This window comes from Myripristis murdjan, chromosome 12 (genome assembly GCF_902150065.1).
Source record: "Myripristis murdjan chromosome 12, fMyrMur1.1, whole genome shotgun sequence".
NCBI classification, from domain to species: Eukaryota; Metazoa; Chordata; class Actinopteri; order Holocentriformes; family Holocentridae; genus Myripristis; species Myripristis murdjan.
The window spans coordinates 16,470,629-16,488,647 of NC_043991.1; the positions used below are offsets into that span (position 1 = coordinate 16,470,629).

The window sequence follows — 18,019 nt, forward strand, 5'->3', positions numbered from 1 at the left end:
AAAAGAAGATGTTTTTTGATATTGAATTTCATTATCCGAGCTGGGTTGTTTTTTTTTAATGCCTTGAGAAGTTGAAGTGAAAGTCACGTCGGATGCTTGCAAGCTGTCACACAAATTTGGTGATAATTATTGTCAGTCAATCACATGTTTACTTTGAGAGAATCATTCCACTAGCTGAAGCTGGTGATCAGAGTCCCAAGTAGTAATTTATACTAGCCATATCAAAATAGAGAAATCAGCAGTGTAACACAAGATGAAACAAAAATGAGGATATTGATCATGGAAATTGCAGTGCCTATGAAAAAGCGAAATTGAATTTCTGAGTTGAGGTGAAATATTTACTTCTTTGGCAGACTTTAGAGAACCGGCGTGAGGAGGCACGGGCATACAGCAACCTGGGCAGCGCTTACCACTCTCAACGGGACTTCGACAAGGCCATATCATACCATACACGGGTCCTGGAGTTGGCACAGGAGCTGGGCGAGAGGGCCATTGAAATGAGGGCATATGCTGGACTGGGGCACGCTGCCCGATGCATGCAGGTCGGTACCACTTAGTGATAATAAAAGCCTCTTCTCAGCGCTGTACAGTATGTGACAGGGCTATTCTGTGTCATCACTCTGTGCTGTCATGTCATGATGTTTGAGAGATCAAACTGTCTGTCTCCCAGGACCTGGAGAGGGCGGGACAGTACCACCAGCACCAGCTCGAAATCGCTCAGGAGCTCCAGGACAGAGCAGCACAGGGCCGGGCCTCTTCCAACTTGGGTAGGCTTAATTCAGGGTCACACTGGGGTTAGTTGGCTGGAAGTAATGTTTCTGTGTGTGTGTGTGTGTGTGTGTGTGTGTGTGTGTGTGTGTGTGTTGCAGAAGAGTGTTTCATCTACTCTTAGTTATGTTAGAACTGAATGTGAGCCAACATTCCCACATTATTGAATAATGTGAAAAATTACATGATTTTCTTATATTTTTTTTATCTAAAATTATCAAATAATGTAGCAATAAAGGGAAAATTATACAATTTCCTTTTTCTAAACCAGGAGGACTTATAAAATTAATGAATAAAATGTATAAAGTAGCAAGGTAGCGGGGAACTGCATTCACTGGTCCTTGATCAGTGGATTGTAATGATTTTTCTCTTCTTTTTTTTTCAAATTAAACAAAACTATGCTGATTATACTAAAGAATGGTTTTATATCAGGGTGACTAATATGAATGTGGTTTTAACTTCTTCCACTCCACATGGGTGGAAGGCTGTGGAGGCTGTGATTATCCTAGAGGTTACAATTGGCCGTTCTATACCGTGATGTCAACTTTCAAAAAAGTTTCATCACACATGAATAAAATTGGGCTCATTGAATTTAATCCAGCTCCAAGACTGTTTGGACCCCAGTATGCAGAAATACACATTTACTGCATGCAAAAAACTACATGGTTTGTGCTCCAAACTGCATGGGATTAGCATAATGTCTGCAAAGGAGAGACCCGTTGGTACCCGAGACCCCTTTTTCAATCTATATATCTAGATATCTGGAGGTCAGAGGTCAAAGGACTCCACTGAAAATGGCTATGCCCTTTTCTCCTCTCTAAAATTTAGCCTAACTTTGAAACTATATTTCACCCCCTTGCTGATAACCTAGCACGACTTGCTTGGTACAAATAGATTATTTAGGTCTGAAGTTTCTTTTGATCTTCAATATAGCTTTAAAAGCCTCTGAAGGACAGCAGGTCGGCCGAGGACTTCAGTGTCCCCGTTGGAGTTTCAGAGGTTAACAATTCTGGTTAAATTAACCCCATTGAGTCCAGCCAGGGGTTTCCTTTCTGAGTGCTGACAGTGAGCCTGGTTCACTTTCTGTCATGTGAGCTGTTCACAGAGGCTTCCCTTGTTCACCCGTGGGCCGCCCCGTCACTCTGCTGTTGCCACCGTGGCTCAATAGCCTGACCAGCTCAATGCTGCATCCATCAGTCAACATCACACATGTACAGATATCTACCATGTTAAAGGTTCTCCATATAGTGTATATATAATGTATGTGGAGATATGTCTAAATTAAAGGACCACACTCATGATTTTGCTTATTTCCCTTTTGTGCTTACATAAAACCATTCATTCCACTATGATATGAAAATCAACTTTCAGAGACATCAAACTTTCCTCACACCAATTTTCCATCACCGTAATAAAGTCTTGCACATTAGTTTTCCTAAAAGCAGCAGCACTGTTGTGTATTGATGACTTGAAATTTGGTGGAGTGAAAAGCTCCTGCTGCTGGAAAGTAGTCCCTGGGGAGACGTTGCTTTACACAGCCAGTTATCAGTTCTGTGGTTTATTAATGGCAGTGACTTTGCAAGCCACAGAGACAAATCATTATAAGGTGGATGTTTCAGCCAAAAAAGTCAAATCTGAATATATGAAGGATTTTGATTACATACTGTGAAATCTTCAGTACCCTCACATGATTTTGTTGCATTATGAAATGTGGGTATCTTGTACTAAATGGGCCAAACGTTCAAAATCACTGGTGTGGTTCTTTAAGTGTAGCTAGAAATTAGCAATAAGTTAAAAGAAAGTAGCAGCCGCTGCTGCAGCTTTGTTTGAACACTCTTTTTGCACGGCGGCAGTTGCTAGAAATTGAGCTGAGCATCAGATGACTGAGGGCATAATCCCAGGATCCCTGGTCTCCCATCACATTATCTCCTCCAAGCCTCCTCACAATGCCCAGGTGTGACACAGGACCTTTGGGTGCACTATCACATGATGGCCTTAGTGCCTCTCTGGCCAATCAACACTCATGTTTTATTAACAAGGGTTTGGTTTCTGCGGCCACAGTGATATCTGAGAGCGGTGAATCTGACTCCACCGCTGAGTGGACAACTCACTACTTTGTGTGTGTGTGTGTGTGTGTGTGTGTGTGTGTGTGTGTTGCATCACAATGGTAATGTGAGTGTTGACTGAAATAATTGCTTAACTCACTCTCCAGCATCTATTCAGCTGTCATTTTGAAGTGAATTCATGTCTACTGAGACTACACAGCATCCTTGTCGCATGCGGTTTCCACCGCCCTCTTAGTATATGTCACTACAGAGCTAATATGCATGCAAATGGAAATAAGCCTTGTTTTTGTTCATCTTCCAAAAAAGAATCATATTATTTATCTTGTGAAATATGCAAAAGGGATGCACACAACGCACTCAGATGCTTTGATGTGTGACTAACAAGGCATTGCTGAAGTTATTGCCACTTCCCTGACAGACGAGCTACAGTCTGTGGTTTAGATCAGTGATTGGAATCATCATTTATGGATGATTACTTTTCTCTGGCTCTGAATGCTGACTTGACGAGCTCCCCCTCCTCATCTCGCCACCACAGAGCTGCTGTTGGTTTGAACCACTATCCATTAGTTGCAGTAAACCATGTTGTTCACTTGTCAAATATAGAAAACTCAAACTTATGTCTCATAAGAACTTAGATAAATTCAGCATTTTGACAGCAAGGCTTTATAAACCATTATTTTCCTGCTATGTCCAAAAATATCCCAACTAGGGCATTGGCCCAGAGGCGACCAGTGGAACTGCTTAATGATTTGTGATGGTGGCATTTAAAGATTAATTACCAGACTTCTTACATCACAGACAAAGAATGGCAGCTGTTGTCGCAGTCTAGAGACTTGGACATGCAGGGGCTCAGAGGGGAAACATGTCCCCCTCACCTCTCACTTTATGCCACCTGCAAATTGTTACCTAGAGTCGCTGAATAATTAACCCACTGTCAGGAGTCAGCCGACCCACCTCATCCCTATTTCATCTTTCTCTCTTTCTTTTGTGTTTAAATGCAGCTGCCTTCAAAGGCCTTTCAGAAGATTTGAGAAGTATTTAAACTTTCACAAACATCAAACCCTGTGAAGCCGGAGCAAATTCACTTGATTTCTGTAATAACATGACAAAGAAGGCGCTGAACAAATGAGCAAGAAATGACCTGAAAATTAGGAGGAAATTAGTGGGAAAAAAAGACCAGAAAATGACAAGAAATTTACTAAAAAGTTAGAAAAGGCAATCTTCAAAAAACAATAGGCACAAAATTAGCAAAAAGGGGAAAAAATTACAAGTATCTAGGATTATAATGATAATTCAGTCAATTAAACTTTTTGTATAGCACTTATCATTCAAGCAAATGTAACACAAAGTGCTTCACACAATGGAACAATAAAACACACACACTGGCACAAAAACCATAATAAATCACTCAGTAAAGCAGAATTGATTAAGAGTTCATATATACCTAATAAAAGTGATTCAGAGCTGTTACTTTATTATATTTTAATTTGTTTGATAAAAAGTCCTGAATACTCTGCCCCCCTCACTTTGGAAATGACGCCTCCCCCCATGTGCCTACTTCAGCCACTGTGAAGACAGAGGGCAGGAGCTCGCTCTGCTCCTCCAGTCTCACTGTGCTGCCTCAGCTAAACACTCTGTCATCAGATCTCACCACATTCTCCACACCTCTAATCCTGTCTGCTCCGTGCTCTTCACACCATGTCCCCTCCATGTTGGGGAATCCCACAGCCCTCACAGGACATCTACAGATAACCTGCGCCCCGACGCCCTGGAGAAGTGCGGTTGTTGGCAGGTTGTGCTTTGAGGGAGATTTGGTGCGCATGTGTATGTCTGAATGTGTGCGTGTGTGTGTGTGTGTTCACACCTGTGTGAGGGGAGTGGGGCTGCTGGGTGTGACTGTAACGTATTCCAGCCAACTCGGCAGGCTTCTCTGTAATCCTCTTAGCCCAGGACCCCATAGAAGCAGGTCTCACTTTCCTATCAGCAGCTGCATCCCCACATAACCCTGCCTCCTACATGTTTCTCCAAATAGTGCCTGTGTGTGTGTCAAAAAAACCACAATGTGTTGTTGTGTCTGTTGCATTTTTTCAGTTTCCCCGAATTTGCAGTTCAGTCTTTTTAGTATTTCTGCTTCCGCCCCCTCGCCGCCGACTCTGTCTGCCTCCACACTGTGAGGGTTAAAACACAACCGAGCCGGCAGCGTGCCAAAGGGTCAGAGAAGTGTAGGACTCACCGAAAACCAGACTCTCCTGTCCTGCATGTGTCCCCCCCTCTCTCTCTGACTCTCTCACTCCGGAGCAGACTGACATGAAAGCCACATGTAACCCCTTCCATCTGCTGTCTCGACACCCCCTGTATCCCCACTACCCTCCCCCTCCCCCTCCCCCTCCCCCTCTGTCCTCCGCTCTCCTCCAGTCTCTATTCTCCTCTGGATTTAAGAGAGAAATGCAGTTAATTCATACAATTCATAATAATTATGAATGAATTAATTCGTAAGTCATGATTTTATTATTGTAGTTAGAAAGTCTGTGTTATTAAAGGTTTTTTTGTTGTTGTTGTGGCCATAGCTGCAGATTGGCTTCACAGGGCAGATGGATGGTCAGACACACACACACACACACACACACACACACACACACACGCACCTCAGATTTTAGTAATCACTGATAATATTCCTCTATTGTCCAGATTTATCTCTATTAGTGATTATTCGACAAGCAAATTTTTTTTTAGTTTACAGACAAAACAATCCAGGTATTTGCCATCCCATAACACATATTGGAACAGAAAAAAACAATCACTCCCTGACCTGTTTATCTGTTCATCACAGTAGTTTTGCTCCTTTGAGACCTTTTAAAGTTAAAGTTTTGTGTATCTGTGTGTTTTTTTTTTTCTTTGAGGTGGTTGCAGCCAGACTGTGTGCTAACAACAAATGCCCTTGTCCCATTCACGCCCTAAAAACCGCCACTCTCCAAGCCCATCTGCTCGACTTTCTACTCTTCCTGCTCATGTGACTGCTGTCGGTCTCTCCTTCCTCTCCTTGTTCTCTGTTTTTCAGTCTCATCTCGCAATCTTCATCTTAAACTTGCTCTCTGTCTTGCCGTTGTTTAGTACGGAGGAGCGCTCGGTGATGCGATGCTAGATATCATTACACTGAGAGCCTGGAAGGCAATAGGGACCCACAAGTTTCCCAGTTGCTTTTCCCTGGATGGAGAGACGGCAGAAGTCTGCGTGACTTTTCTCTGGATCTCTGCGTCTGTGAGACTGAAGTTTTAAGATTCACAGCAGTGGATATTATTAGATGTGTGGAGTTTTCCCACTGTAACTCTTTAATTATTCACTACTTTGCACATCTTTTTTTCTGAGTTCTGAAAAGCCTGTGTGCATATATATGTATATGTTGTATTGGCATCTGCTGTTTATATGTTATCTGTCATGTTGCTGCGTGTGGGGTCTGTGTCTGATGCCTTTGAAGTTAGTATGCTGACAAAATCCCTGCATGGGAAATAGCTGCTGATTGATGTAGTCGTCAGGTCAGACAGACTGGGGTGAGCTCAGGTCTGTCTGTCTGCTCTGGCATTCATTTCAGTGGCTCTATATGCTCTTGTAAACATCACAGATCTTAATCATTGGGTGTTAATGCTAGAAATCAATTCACGGGGAGTTGAATCGAGTGCAACCAGATTCAGCTCTCCTTGAAAAACCTGGATGACCGGGAACCTTCACAGTCATCTAGCAAGCAATGTGTCTTTCTCCTCTCCTTCCGCTCTCTCAGGTATCATACACCAGATGAAGGGGGAGTATGAGACAGCACTGAAGCTCCATAAGACCCACCTGTCCTTAGCCCAGGAGCTGGGTGATTATGCTGCCCAGGGGAGAGCCTACGGTAATATGGGCAATGCCTACAATGCCCTGGGTGTCTATGATCAGGCTGTGCGATACCACCGGCAAGAGCTGCAGATCTCACTGGAGGTAAAAGTCCACTCACTTATACACAGACAATCTAACATACTATACCAGTGTTTTTGTATGTTTAGTGTAATATCTACAAAAGGTCCAGACACAGCAAAATGTTGTGAAATCTATTCTACGCATTATTTGCGAAATGGTTTGTTGCAATAGAAAATGTGAGTAAATTGTAGTAAATGGGCAAAGCATTGCAAGTCACTGGTATGTCCCTTTAATACAGTTACATTCACATGCAAAACATAAACATGTGCATTTGTTTTTTTCCTGTGGCAGGTGAATGACCGTCCATCCCAGGCCTCCACACATGGTAACCTAGCTGTTGCTTACCAGGCACTGGGCGCTCACGACCGAGCTCTCCAGCACTACCTGCACCATCTAACGATCGCACGGGAACTTCGTGACACTCAAAGTGAAGCCAGAGCCCTAGGTAGGCAAGGGGGTAGGCTAGGGGATGAACTAAAAAGTTAAGAGATTTGAATGAGAAAACACTGTGTAAAATGCTGTGCACTCTTATTATTTTTCCCAGCGAACCTGGGTAACTTCCACAGTTGGAGAGGAGAGTATGCCCAGGCGCTGCCATACTACCAGCAGCACCTGGCTCTGGCCCCAGGCCTGCAGGACCTGGAGGGAGAGGGCAAGGTCTGCCACAACCTTGGCTATGCTCACTACTGCCTTGGACAGTACCGAGACGCTGTGAGGTCAGACACACACAAAGTGCCTGGAAAACAGATTTTTGTCATTAAATACTCCCTTGCAGAATCCAATTATGTTCCAGTCAAAAAATATATAGAAATTGTAATGGTGGATTTTGACTCTAAATGCACATTTGATTACAGTACTTTACATTTTATTTTTACTGTACATTCCAATGGACAAAGTATCTAAAAACATGTAACATTGGAAAATCAGTCGGAATAAATCAAAACAGTACCGTATTTCACCAATTAATCGCCCGGCCACAAATAGCCGCCTGGTTCTTTTAAACGCCTGGGGTCTGCACCCATTTTGCGTATTAAATGCCCACCCGAATAACCGCCGGGGCGATTATTTGCATCATATTGAGGTAACCCAAAATAAGGCTATTCACCTTATTTTTGCAGAAGTAAACAGTTAACCGCACAATAACTGTGCGGCACTTCCATTTTCCGTCAAAATAAGAGAGCTAGCTAACGTTAGAAAAAAGGGTGTACCGTAATCTTAAATCGACCGACTGTAAACATGTTGGACAGTAACTGTCATCACAGTAATGGCCTGGTGCAGGTCTGTGCAAAAATAAATAAAGGCCTGCAGCGAATAGCCGCCTGGTTCTTTTAAACGCCTGGGGTCCAAGTTGATTTTGCGTATTAAACGCCCGGGCGATTAATTGGGGAAATACGGTATTTTCCTATTCATTACCCTGTTCCCTTCCTTGTTTATTCCAGTGGACAAATGTTTTTGAGAAAATCTTGAGTAAGAGCTATGATCTTTCATGTGATATTTTGACATGTATAATTAATATAACATCTCGCGTTTACTTTAAACACAATTTAAACACAAATTACGTAACAATATGATTAACAGATTGAAATGTGCCTTATGCATCCTCCTTACTTCACAGCTGATCATGCTTGCTAAAAAAGGTGTGTGGTTCATCAGCAGTCCACTTCAGATGATGTGAAGTACTGTGATTGGCTTATAGACATCTAATCAAATACGTTAAATAATCAAGTGACAGTAATCGTAGATCTAGACATCCCAGAAAAGTTTTGTCCGTTGGAATGGATGGGGAATCTGAACGGGTTAATTTGTTTTAAAGGTCATCATGCAATATAGGTATATATACATGTGTGCATCAGCTGTACATTCACAAACTACTTATTATCATACCACAGTTAGTTCAAATTTTGCATTTTAATTAGCTTGAACTGTAGCAACTAATATACAGTCTCATGCAATCACGTAGATTGAACCATTTTTCTTTGCAGTATCAAGTGCCAAGTGCTGAGCTACAGCACTGTGCCAGTATCTGACAGTGTAGCATGACCTCGACTGTATTATTGCTTAATGAGAGGCATGTCTTGTTAATGAAAGACCCTGTGGGGTGGCTCCTCTATTATATTCGCTTGCTTTTATTTTTTCAACTTCAGGGCTATAGAACAAAACACAGTACATTTCAGACTAATTTGTGTGTGTCACATTGGCATTAACTACCTCAGTTAATAGCATACGCTGACTCACATGTTTTTATCCGGTTCTTAGGTATTATGAGCAAGATCTGGCCTTGGCTAAGGACCTCCATGACAAACTGGCCCAGGCAAAAGCCTACTGTAACCTGGGTTTGGCCTACAAAGCCCTGGGGGAGTACAGCAAGGCAGAGGAGTGTCAGAGATACCTGCTCTCATTGGCACAAGCCTTGGATAACACACAGGTCACTTGCTAAGGCCATTTTCACTTGTTTAACAACAGAGTGTATGCTTTACATGGACAGTGATAACAAGCCTTTATGTGGTCCTGTTTGTTGGCAGGCTGTTTTCAGGGCCTTGGGAAACCTCGGGGATGTGTGTGTGTGCCGAGGGGATCTTTCTGGTGCGGTGAGGTTTTACCAGCAGCAGCTATCACTGGCACAGAAGGTCAGCAATCAGAAGATGGAGGCTGACGCTTATTCAGCACTTGGATCAGTCCACAGGTAATAGTGCTTTCTTTATTCTCCTTTTTATTACTCTGCATATCTGTATGTCTTCTCTTTGTCTCTTGCTCATCCTTGTCTTCCTCTTTAGGCTGCTCCGCCAGCTGGACACAGCCTTGTCCTTCCATAGCCAGGAGCTGACCATCCGCAGGGATCTCGGCGACCAGCAGGGGGAGTGTCGCGCCCTTGGCCACCTGGCGGCAGTGCACATGGCCCTGGGGGACTATGCCACAACCTTCCAGTGCTATGAGACCCAACTGGGTCTGGCACAGGGGCTCAGGGACGCACGACTGGAGGCCCAAGTCCACGGGAACATGGGTATCACCAAAATGAACATGGGGGTGTTTGAGGAAGCCATCGGATACTTTGAGCAGCAGCTGGCCATGCTGCAGCAGCTGAGCGGGACTGAGAGCATTCTGGACAGAGGCAGAGCCTTTGGGAATCTGGCAGACTGCTACGACGCTCTGGGAGACTATGAGGAGGCCATTCAGTACTATGAGAAGTACCTGACTGTGGCGCAGAGTCTCAACCATGTCCAGGATCAGGAGAAAGCCTACAGAGGGCTCGGCAATGCACACAGGTACGTAAATCATGATATAAAATAGAATAGAATAGAGCGCTTCTATTTTCATTGCACAGATGTACAATGAAATTTGGTGCATCTCATGAGCAGCACAGACAAGCAGCGTTCACCAAATACACGCACACATAGACATTGCATATCTTTTAAACACTGTTTGTATTTTCAGGTTCATCACTCATCGCAGCATTGCTCATCTATATCATTATTATCATTAACGAAAACTAACAAAATAACAAAAACTAATTGTGAAAAAACATTTTCAACAACTGAAAGAAAAACAAAAATGTGGCTTCACAAAAAAAGTACTGCAAACTCTATTGCAAGTGTACAAAGCTAACTAAAATAAACTAAAATTTTAGAGAAAATGTCTTTAGTTTTTGTCTTTGTCAGTTTATTTCATACAGGAATGTAATACTCTGGGTGGATATGAAATTTATCTTCCAGCCGTTTTTAGCTGGGCCAGTAAGCTGGGCCACACAATGAAGACCTTTTTAAAAATCGCACCTGACAAATACTCCGCATTACAGAAAAAAAAAAAAAAAAAAAAGACTAAAACTAACACTGAAAGAAATAAAAACTAAACTAAAGCTAAGCACTTTCAAAAAAAATAAAAACTAAACTAAACTAGCAAACACACTGAAATTGACAACAAAAAGTCACATTGAATTAAAAATGCAAACTATAATAACCTTGATCTGTACCTGGTGCTGGAGTAATAAGCTTGTTGCACTTTTGCATATGTTGCATCTTACAGAATGATCATTGTGAACATAAATAAATGAAATATAAAGTGGGACATGAATGCAAAAGATTTGTTTCCGCCATACACTCGGGCATGTATCTAACAAATAGGAGGACAAGGGATTGATTTCTTTCTAACCTTCCCAAGCGATTTTTCATTTAGCCCGGTAAATGTCTAGTTTTCTTCCTCTGTTTGAAACCGTACCTGGCAGCAGCCCCGCTCTAGTGCTCTTGACCTTTGTTAATATTTATGTTGACATTTGTATTATTTGTGAATTATGCACCTTTCCAATAATTTTAATTGCCTTTGACCTTTAGTAATTCCATGCATTTATGCAGGCATCTCAAATGAGCGTTGGTTGCATCTAGTTGCACATTTCAAATAAGAATAATCATCATCGCCTCATAATACATTAACAATTATAATAGTAACTACTAGAAGTGGCATAAGTGTGACAGGAGGTGTGAGGCTTTATACTGTGTCCTTTCATGCAAAACTTCACAAGTAATGTTCTCTGACAGAACAACAAGGCCTGATGATGAGTTTCCTTTATCTCTCTTTTTTAGTCTGTCTCAGCTGCTCCCTGGAGTGTGAATGAGACGGTAATGAGGAGAGAATAGTCATTGATTTATACCAATGAACACAGCCTTTGTAGACGTTGCTTCTTTTACGGTTTCTCCCCGAAGACTCGGAGCTCTGTTGTGTTTTTGCAGCGCAAAATCAAAATGTCCTGTTATTATCAGCCAATTTGTTGCCTTGTTTGCTTTCTTAAATTGCCCATATGGGCCTCACTGGAAAAAGGAGGCCTTTGATATTTAGAAACCCTGTGTTATTTCTTTAAAAAAAAAAAAAAAAAGGTGAGCATAGCTATAATGTTATTTCAAAGAGCTTGGTGTGCTAGCAAGAACAAAGAAAATATAAAGAAATGTATGATGCATGACTGTGTTTTGCCCGCTTTTTCTTTCATCAGGTCCATGGGTAGTCTCCAGCAAGCGTTGGTGTGCTTTGAAAAGCGGTTGGTGGTAGCCCATGAGCTGGGCGGGGAAGGAGGAGGTAAGGCTCAGGCTTACGGGGAGCTGGGCACCTTACACAGCCAGCTGGGCAACTATGAGCAGGCCCTGTCTTGCCTGGAGCACCAGCTTAACATCGCACGCACAGCAGGGGTAAGGATTTCCCTCTGAGGGCTCTTGTTTCACACATGCTGTCGATTTTCTGTCCTCGCCCTTGCTGAATATAACAATTTGTCGTCTTTACAAAATGCACATTATGCAAAGAAACCTAAACCTTACTTTTACTGTCAGGACAAATCGCTGGAGGGTGAGGCGAGTGGCGCACTGGGAGGCGTTTACCAGCTGATGGCAGACAACGAGACAGCGCTACAGGTTTCTGCATTTATAACACACCACAGCTTATTATGACTGTTCACTTCATTAATCCATCCATCAGTCGATTAACTGAACTTTTCTGCTACAGTGGCACCAAAGGGCCCTGGATATAGCGGAGCAGACAGGATGTGGGAGGAGCCAAGGGCGAGCCTATGGGAACCTGGGACTGACCTATGAGGCTCTGGGAAATTACGAGAGAGCCGTGGTTTTCCAAGAGCAACACCTGAGTGTCGCAGCGCAGACCAATGACCTAACAGCTAAAACACTGGCCTATGGGAGCCTGGGAAGGATACATCACGCACTGCAAAACTACGCACAGGCTGTGATGTACCTGCAGGAAGGTACACACACACACACACATACACATACACATACACACACACGCTTTTTTTTTCTACAATGATAAACATACACAACAGACATAAAACACCAAGCAAGAAAAACAGTCAAGCAAGCCATGTCAAAAATGGCTCCTGCGCCTTCAGGAAATCGTTTTGTGAATTCCCTTTGCTAAAATCAATCTGTTCCATCTTTCCATCTTAGCAATAGAAAATATTTATTTTTTTTTAGCAGTAACCATGCCTGCCTTGAGAGCCTGTTTTTCTGATGGGAGAGAAGAGCCCTCGTCCTGTCAGAGCAACCAAATATTGCCAATTTACCATCTGGCTGAATGTTTATTTGATATTGTTTGGAAAACCAATTAAATATGCCACAGTAGAAGTTACCTAATACTGGACAGAGCCAGAATAAGAGTGGTAATGAATAAAACAATCGGTGTAAGACTTCAAAACAGAGTGGTTTTGACAGGGATCAACAAACTCTTGACTAACGATGGAAAGTGAACAAGTCGGTCACACTTTTACCTGGCCTGCCAGTCTTACAGATTCCAGTTAGGGAGGCACTGAGTCTCGCTGCAGACTTTGATCTATCTGAGTATCTTATCTTATCTTTCAAAGCCAAAGTTTGTTTAGGCCTGAGAACACTGAGAGTTGTATTTCCAAAAGCCTCTAGAAGCATGAAAGGTATTCATGAGTCTGACTTTGGCTATTAGAAGATCAGTGCTAGGCTATTGGCCCTGCAGTGAGGTTTCCTTCAGGCAGCTTGTTGTCAATAATCCTGTTTGATTCAACTGCTTTAACTAGACTACTCTTTGAAACACACACACACACACACACACAGACATACACACATAAACATACACACATACATGCACTTCTCTCTCTCCTTATCTCTACTTGTAAAACTGCATCCTTTAGGATGTTGGTTTTAAATAATCCTGTTTAAGTCTCTTGCCTTAAATATTCTACTCTTTGAAATACCACACTTACACAGACGCATGCAGTTAGTCTGGGAAATTTTAAAATACAAATTCATTGTAATATTTGACTTAAAATGAGTGGTTTGTTCCATGTATTAACTCCTGCAGGCTTCATTGGGTCTGTAAGACGTGGTCATGGTTTAAATCACAGATGCTTAGGATTTTAATTAATCATCATTTCAACATGGAATGAAAAATTTTGGAGTTGAGGTGAGGACAGAGCTATAAAAAAACATGGGCTTGTGTGGCTCCAATTAGCCTCTCTCACTGATAGAAGGAAACACAGATGCAGAGCATCACACAGCCAGACAGAGAGGAACAGGCAGAAGCGTGAATCAAGACTCAGTGTTTGAAGAGTTTTCTCTCAAACTGAGACCCTAATGAGAACTAAATACAGCCTGCCATGACTGTCTGCTCTCTCACAGCAGGGGAGATGAAACACATTTGAGACAAACCGAAGGGGAGAGAGAGGGAGAAAACAGTGACTTTGGATTTGAATTGGCAGGATAGCAGACAGGAGGGAAGAGACAAAAGAAGCAAGGAGAGAAGACGAATGGAAAATCTGAGAGTGCAGGACACAATGCAAGTTAACTTCATCTCAGCAACAGCTGTCATATGTCAAAGTGATGTGACTGCCAAAGAGATGATTTTAGTGTAAGCCTCCAGGAGCTAGTAGTCAGAGGACTTCAGTGTGTTTATGTTTGGTCTGCTTTCTGTCTCCCTCTCTCTCTCTCTGTCTGTCTCTCTCTCTCTCTGTGTCTGTCTCTCTCTCACTCTGTCTCTCAGGTCTGCGTCTGGCAGAGCAGTTAGGCAGGAGAGAGGACGAAGCTAAGATACGACATCGCCTAGGCCTGTCCCTGTGGGCCAGTGGAAACCTAGAAGAGGCACAACACCAGGTGTGTGTGTGTGTGTGTGTGTGTGTGTGTGTGTGTGTGTGTGGGTTGGTGGTGGGTGGGGGGTGTGGGCGGGATGCACACACTTACATATGTATGCACATTATCTGAATGTTCTGTAGTTTCCTGATTGCCTGTAAGGAACGTATAAAGAAGGGACAGTATGACAGTGACAGCGTTCCAAATTTACTCTGGTGCCAGAATTTGATGCCACTAATATGGAAGTCAGTGGGACAAGCATGGAAAATCCCTCTATAACCCTCTATAAACCACTACACCTACGCTGTTTGAAGCCTGACAGGACAGAGATTCCAGTATGTGAACAAATACACTTTAAATAATGCAGACTGGTGTTCTTGATCCTGTGTGCACATTAGTTGGCCTTGTTACTGGTCTCAAAACATCAGGAGCCTGTCCAGCAGCTGCATAAAGCCTAAAGCCATGAGCTAAAATTAATAAAACAATGCGAATGTTGGCCACAAGCAAGTTCAAAATGTGCAGTCTCATATGAGCTAGTTAGCAACAGGCGAATGACTCTTTAACGGGGACGAACCCATGCAAAACAATGGCAACTGCACAAAATTTGTCCACACTCGCACCAATTTGGGCTCAGGTGCTCCTCAATGGCATATTGTCCCCTCCATCTTCATACGCTCCTTTGTTTCTTGAACTTAATGTCTTAAATGCAGTGCGAAGACAGGCACTGGGGCTCAGGGATTTATTGCTGCATGTATTTGGGGTTTTGGATGTTTTGGGTGTTAGTGCCATTTTTAGAATGGCATCAGCTGCCTCATGCCCTCGTGTATACCACCGCCCTCCCCTAACCCTCGGTGCTTCCTCGAGAAAATCAATTTCTTCAATCCCTCAGCTTGAGCCGGTCCTATCTTGAGGAGATTATAATACACAGGCAACAAGAAGAGTACTATCAAACGCTGCACACATACATGCACATGCCATTGGCCAGAACTGTGCAGGATGACAGCACCGAATCAGTTAGACGCTGATTCGAGGAGGGGGCTTGTTTAGAGCAGCTCGACTGCCAGCTCAACAGTCGGCTGCTCTGGTCGTCACTGTTACTGACATCAGAGGCCTGTCAAAGCTGTCACTCCAAAGCAGAGGTGAACTGTGTCATGTATAGACCTCTTACTGACAGTTACACTGATCAGCTCCACATCCCACCGTATTTCAAAGACAACAAAATTGCCCTGTGGGAGTAAAATGATGCCCTCTTCATTTGACTGCATGCCTGTGATCTCAGGATATGATGCATAGCTGAATTATCTTCCATATTTCAGTCTCCTATTTGAAGAAAAGAAGCACGAACACAGCAGTCCTCCTGATTGTCTAACTCTTCATGTTGGTTGCAGTGTACTCATACTGGCACCTACTGGTCAACATTTAAACAGCCATCTGTTTCAGGCTGGGAAGACTGACAGCCTGATGAGACTGGCACCCGCTGCTCAAAATTCCTGTGATTTATACCTGGTTTGACTTAGTAGATTCTACAGTTTTACCCACTATATTAATGTAAATGGTGTGTTTTTGCCTGTGTTGTGTTGTAGTTGTACAGAGCATCTGGATTATTTGAGACAATTCGTCATGAGACACAACACAGCACCGATTACAAGCTGTCTCTGTTTGATCTGCAAACCAGCTCATACCAGGCTCTCCAGAGAGTCCTCGTCAGCCTAGGTAAATACATACTCCTTCTCTTCTGCTGTTTTTGTTGTATGAGTCACTGTGTATCACTTTTCTTTTACCTCTGGGAGGCATTCTCACCTTCACTTTTTTCTGTTCACACTTTCTCCCTATCAGGTACATGCAAACTATCACTTTCGGGCCTGAATGTGATGCTTGTGTTTTTTTGTTTTTTGATTTTTTTTTTAGACTTTCTATTCTCCTACCTCCATCTCCAATGCCAACCACCCATTTGATATTGATTTTGTCAGCTTTATCTTCTCTGCTGTCTCTTCTTTCCACATTTCAGGCCGCCATGATGAGGCATTGGCCATAGCAGAACGAGGTCGAACACGTGCCTTCGCTGATCTCCTGGTTGAACGTCAGAAAGGAGGGCAGCAAGCCACAAACTCGGACCCTTACATCCCAGTTACTGTGGAACACATCCTGGATATAGTCAATGGGCAGAGGGCTATGGTCCTCTACTATTCTCTAGCAGGAGGTTTTCTGTACAGCTGGCTGCTGTCTCCTGGGACAGGTACACACACACACACAAACACACACACACAGAGTTTTGGCTCATTCTGTAATTGTTCTGCCCCATGTACCCAGTAGTTCTGTCAATCAATAGAGGGTGACAACTGTCAGCATACACACTTTTTTTTTTTCAATTTGATTTCAGTGGGCTTAATTAGCATAGCATTTGACAAGATGTTGAAAGTAGGGATATTAACAATAAAGACACCAAAATGAAAATTCGGAAAGAAGCTCAACCACCTCAAGTTGCTAAAAGAAAGTGTAAATATATCAGGTTATTAACATTTTCCTGGCATCCCAGCCAGGAAGTACAAGTGCAAACTTTGTCAGAGTATGACAAAGTTAGAGGCATTTACAAAATCAGGAGAGATATGGTGCTGGTTATCTTTTGTTAAAGTTGGGTTATATCTAATGTTCTCAGTGCTAAAATATTTGACCTGAGGCTGGTTGAAGATTGTGATGTTAGCAGGTGTTCAGTCACCCAGTCCTGGCACTTTATAAAGTAGACTATTTTCCACGTTCACCTCTTGGTGGGTAAATGCCTTATAATTATCAGAGTGTGTTTATATGGCCCCAAAGTTAGATGGTTGGTTTTCATTATTTACTCTTCAAAAAGTAGAGGATATATGCCTAAATCTGCCCTGTGTGCTGAGTTTGGGGTTATTTTTTGTGTCCAGATTATGCTTTGCATTGCATCCAGAGTTTTAACGCTTTAATTAAGCCTTGTGTTTTACTTGACTGAATTCTGCCGCAGGTATCGTGAAGTTCAATGAGGTGTACCTGGGAGAGGCCGGTGTCGAGGCGTCTGAGTTCCAAGAAGGCAGTGCCAGTCCACAGGGAGGAGGAGGTCCTCTGTCTATGGAGCAGTACATCTCCAACGCCAGAGAGGCCCTGGGAGTGGACAGCCATTACAGCAGGTAGTGTTTTTAGTTGATGATCTACTGTAGACAGAGGAGAGACTTCTTGTCAGCACCTTGGAAGGAATCATTTTGTGTATATTCACTGTGTACAGTGCGACAAGTGAGAGATGGAGAGAGGATTAGAAGTTGTCAAGAGCCAGTTTCTAATCCATCACATGACTTTTGCATTACTTCACTCATTAAAACACAAGGAGGAAGTCATGAAAAAACAGGGGAAAGGTAGCCACACACTCTAGATCATCTTTCATCTTTTTCTCCTGCTCTCTGCTGCCATCTTTTTCTTTATCCTTTGTTATATTGCCCACAAGTTCTAGCGTTCATTTGGCACCAGTGGGCTACTTTTATAAATTACTACCATGTGTCATGTCAGCAAATGTTCCCCCACACAGACTGTTACTCAGCTCTCTGTGAAAACCACTGCAGTGGGGTTACTACAGCCAGCAGCAATTCATTGCCTCTCTCTCTCTCTCCCTCCCTCCCTCTGTGTGTGTGTGTG

General features: G+C 42.9%; 1 protein-coding gene across 1 annotated transcript in view; it reads left to right on the top strand.

Moving 5' to 3' along the window:
- ttc28 (tetratricopeptide repeat domain 28) overlaps positions 1-18,019 on the top strand; it is a 109,795-nt gene that overhangs the window by 79,627 nt on the left and 12,149 nt on the right. The window contains exons 7-21 of the mRNA XM_030065842.1: positions 354-542; positions 671-767; positions 6,610-6,806; positions 7,077-7,230; positions 7,330-7,501; positions 9,042-9,210; positions 9,308-9,468; positions 9,560-10,048; positions 11,764-11,956; positions 12,095-12,175; positions 12,267-12,519; positions 14,283-14,392; positions 15,952-16,081; positions 16,377-16,604; positions 17,358-17,520. Coding sequence (XP_029921702.1) covers positions 354-542; positions 671-767; positions 6,610-6,806; positions 7,077-7,230; positions 7,330-7,501; positions 9,042-9,210; positions 9,308-9,468; positions 9,560-10,048; positions 11,764-11,956; positions 12,095-12,175; positions 12,267-12,519; positions 14,283-14,392; positions 15,952-16,081; positions 16,377-16,604; positions 17,358-17,520 — 2,786 coding nt within the window. The remainder of the gene's footprint in view (positions 1-353; positions 543-670; positions 768-6,609; positions 6,807-7,076; positions 7,231-7,329; positions 7,502-9,041; positions 9,211-9,307; positions 9,469-9,559; positions 10,049-11,763; positions 11,957-12,094; positions 12,176-12,266; positions 12,520-14,282; positions 14,393-15,951; positions 16,082-16,376; positions 16,605-17,357; positions 17,521-18,019) is intronic.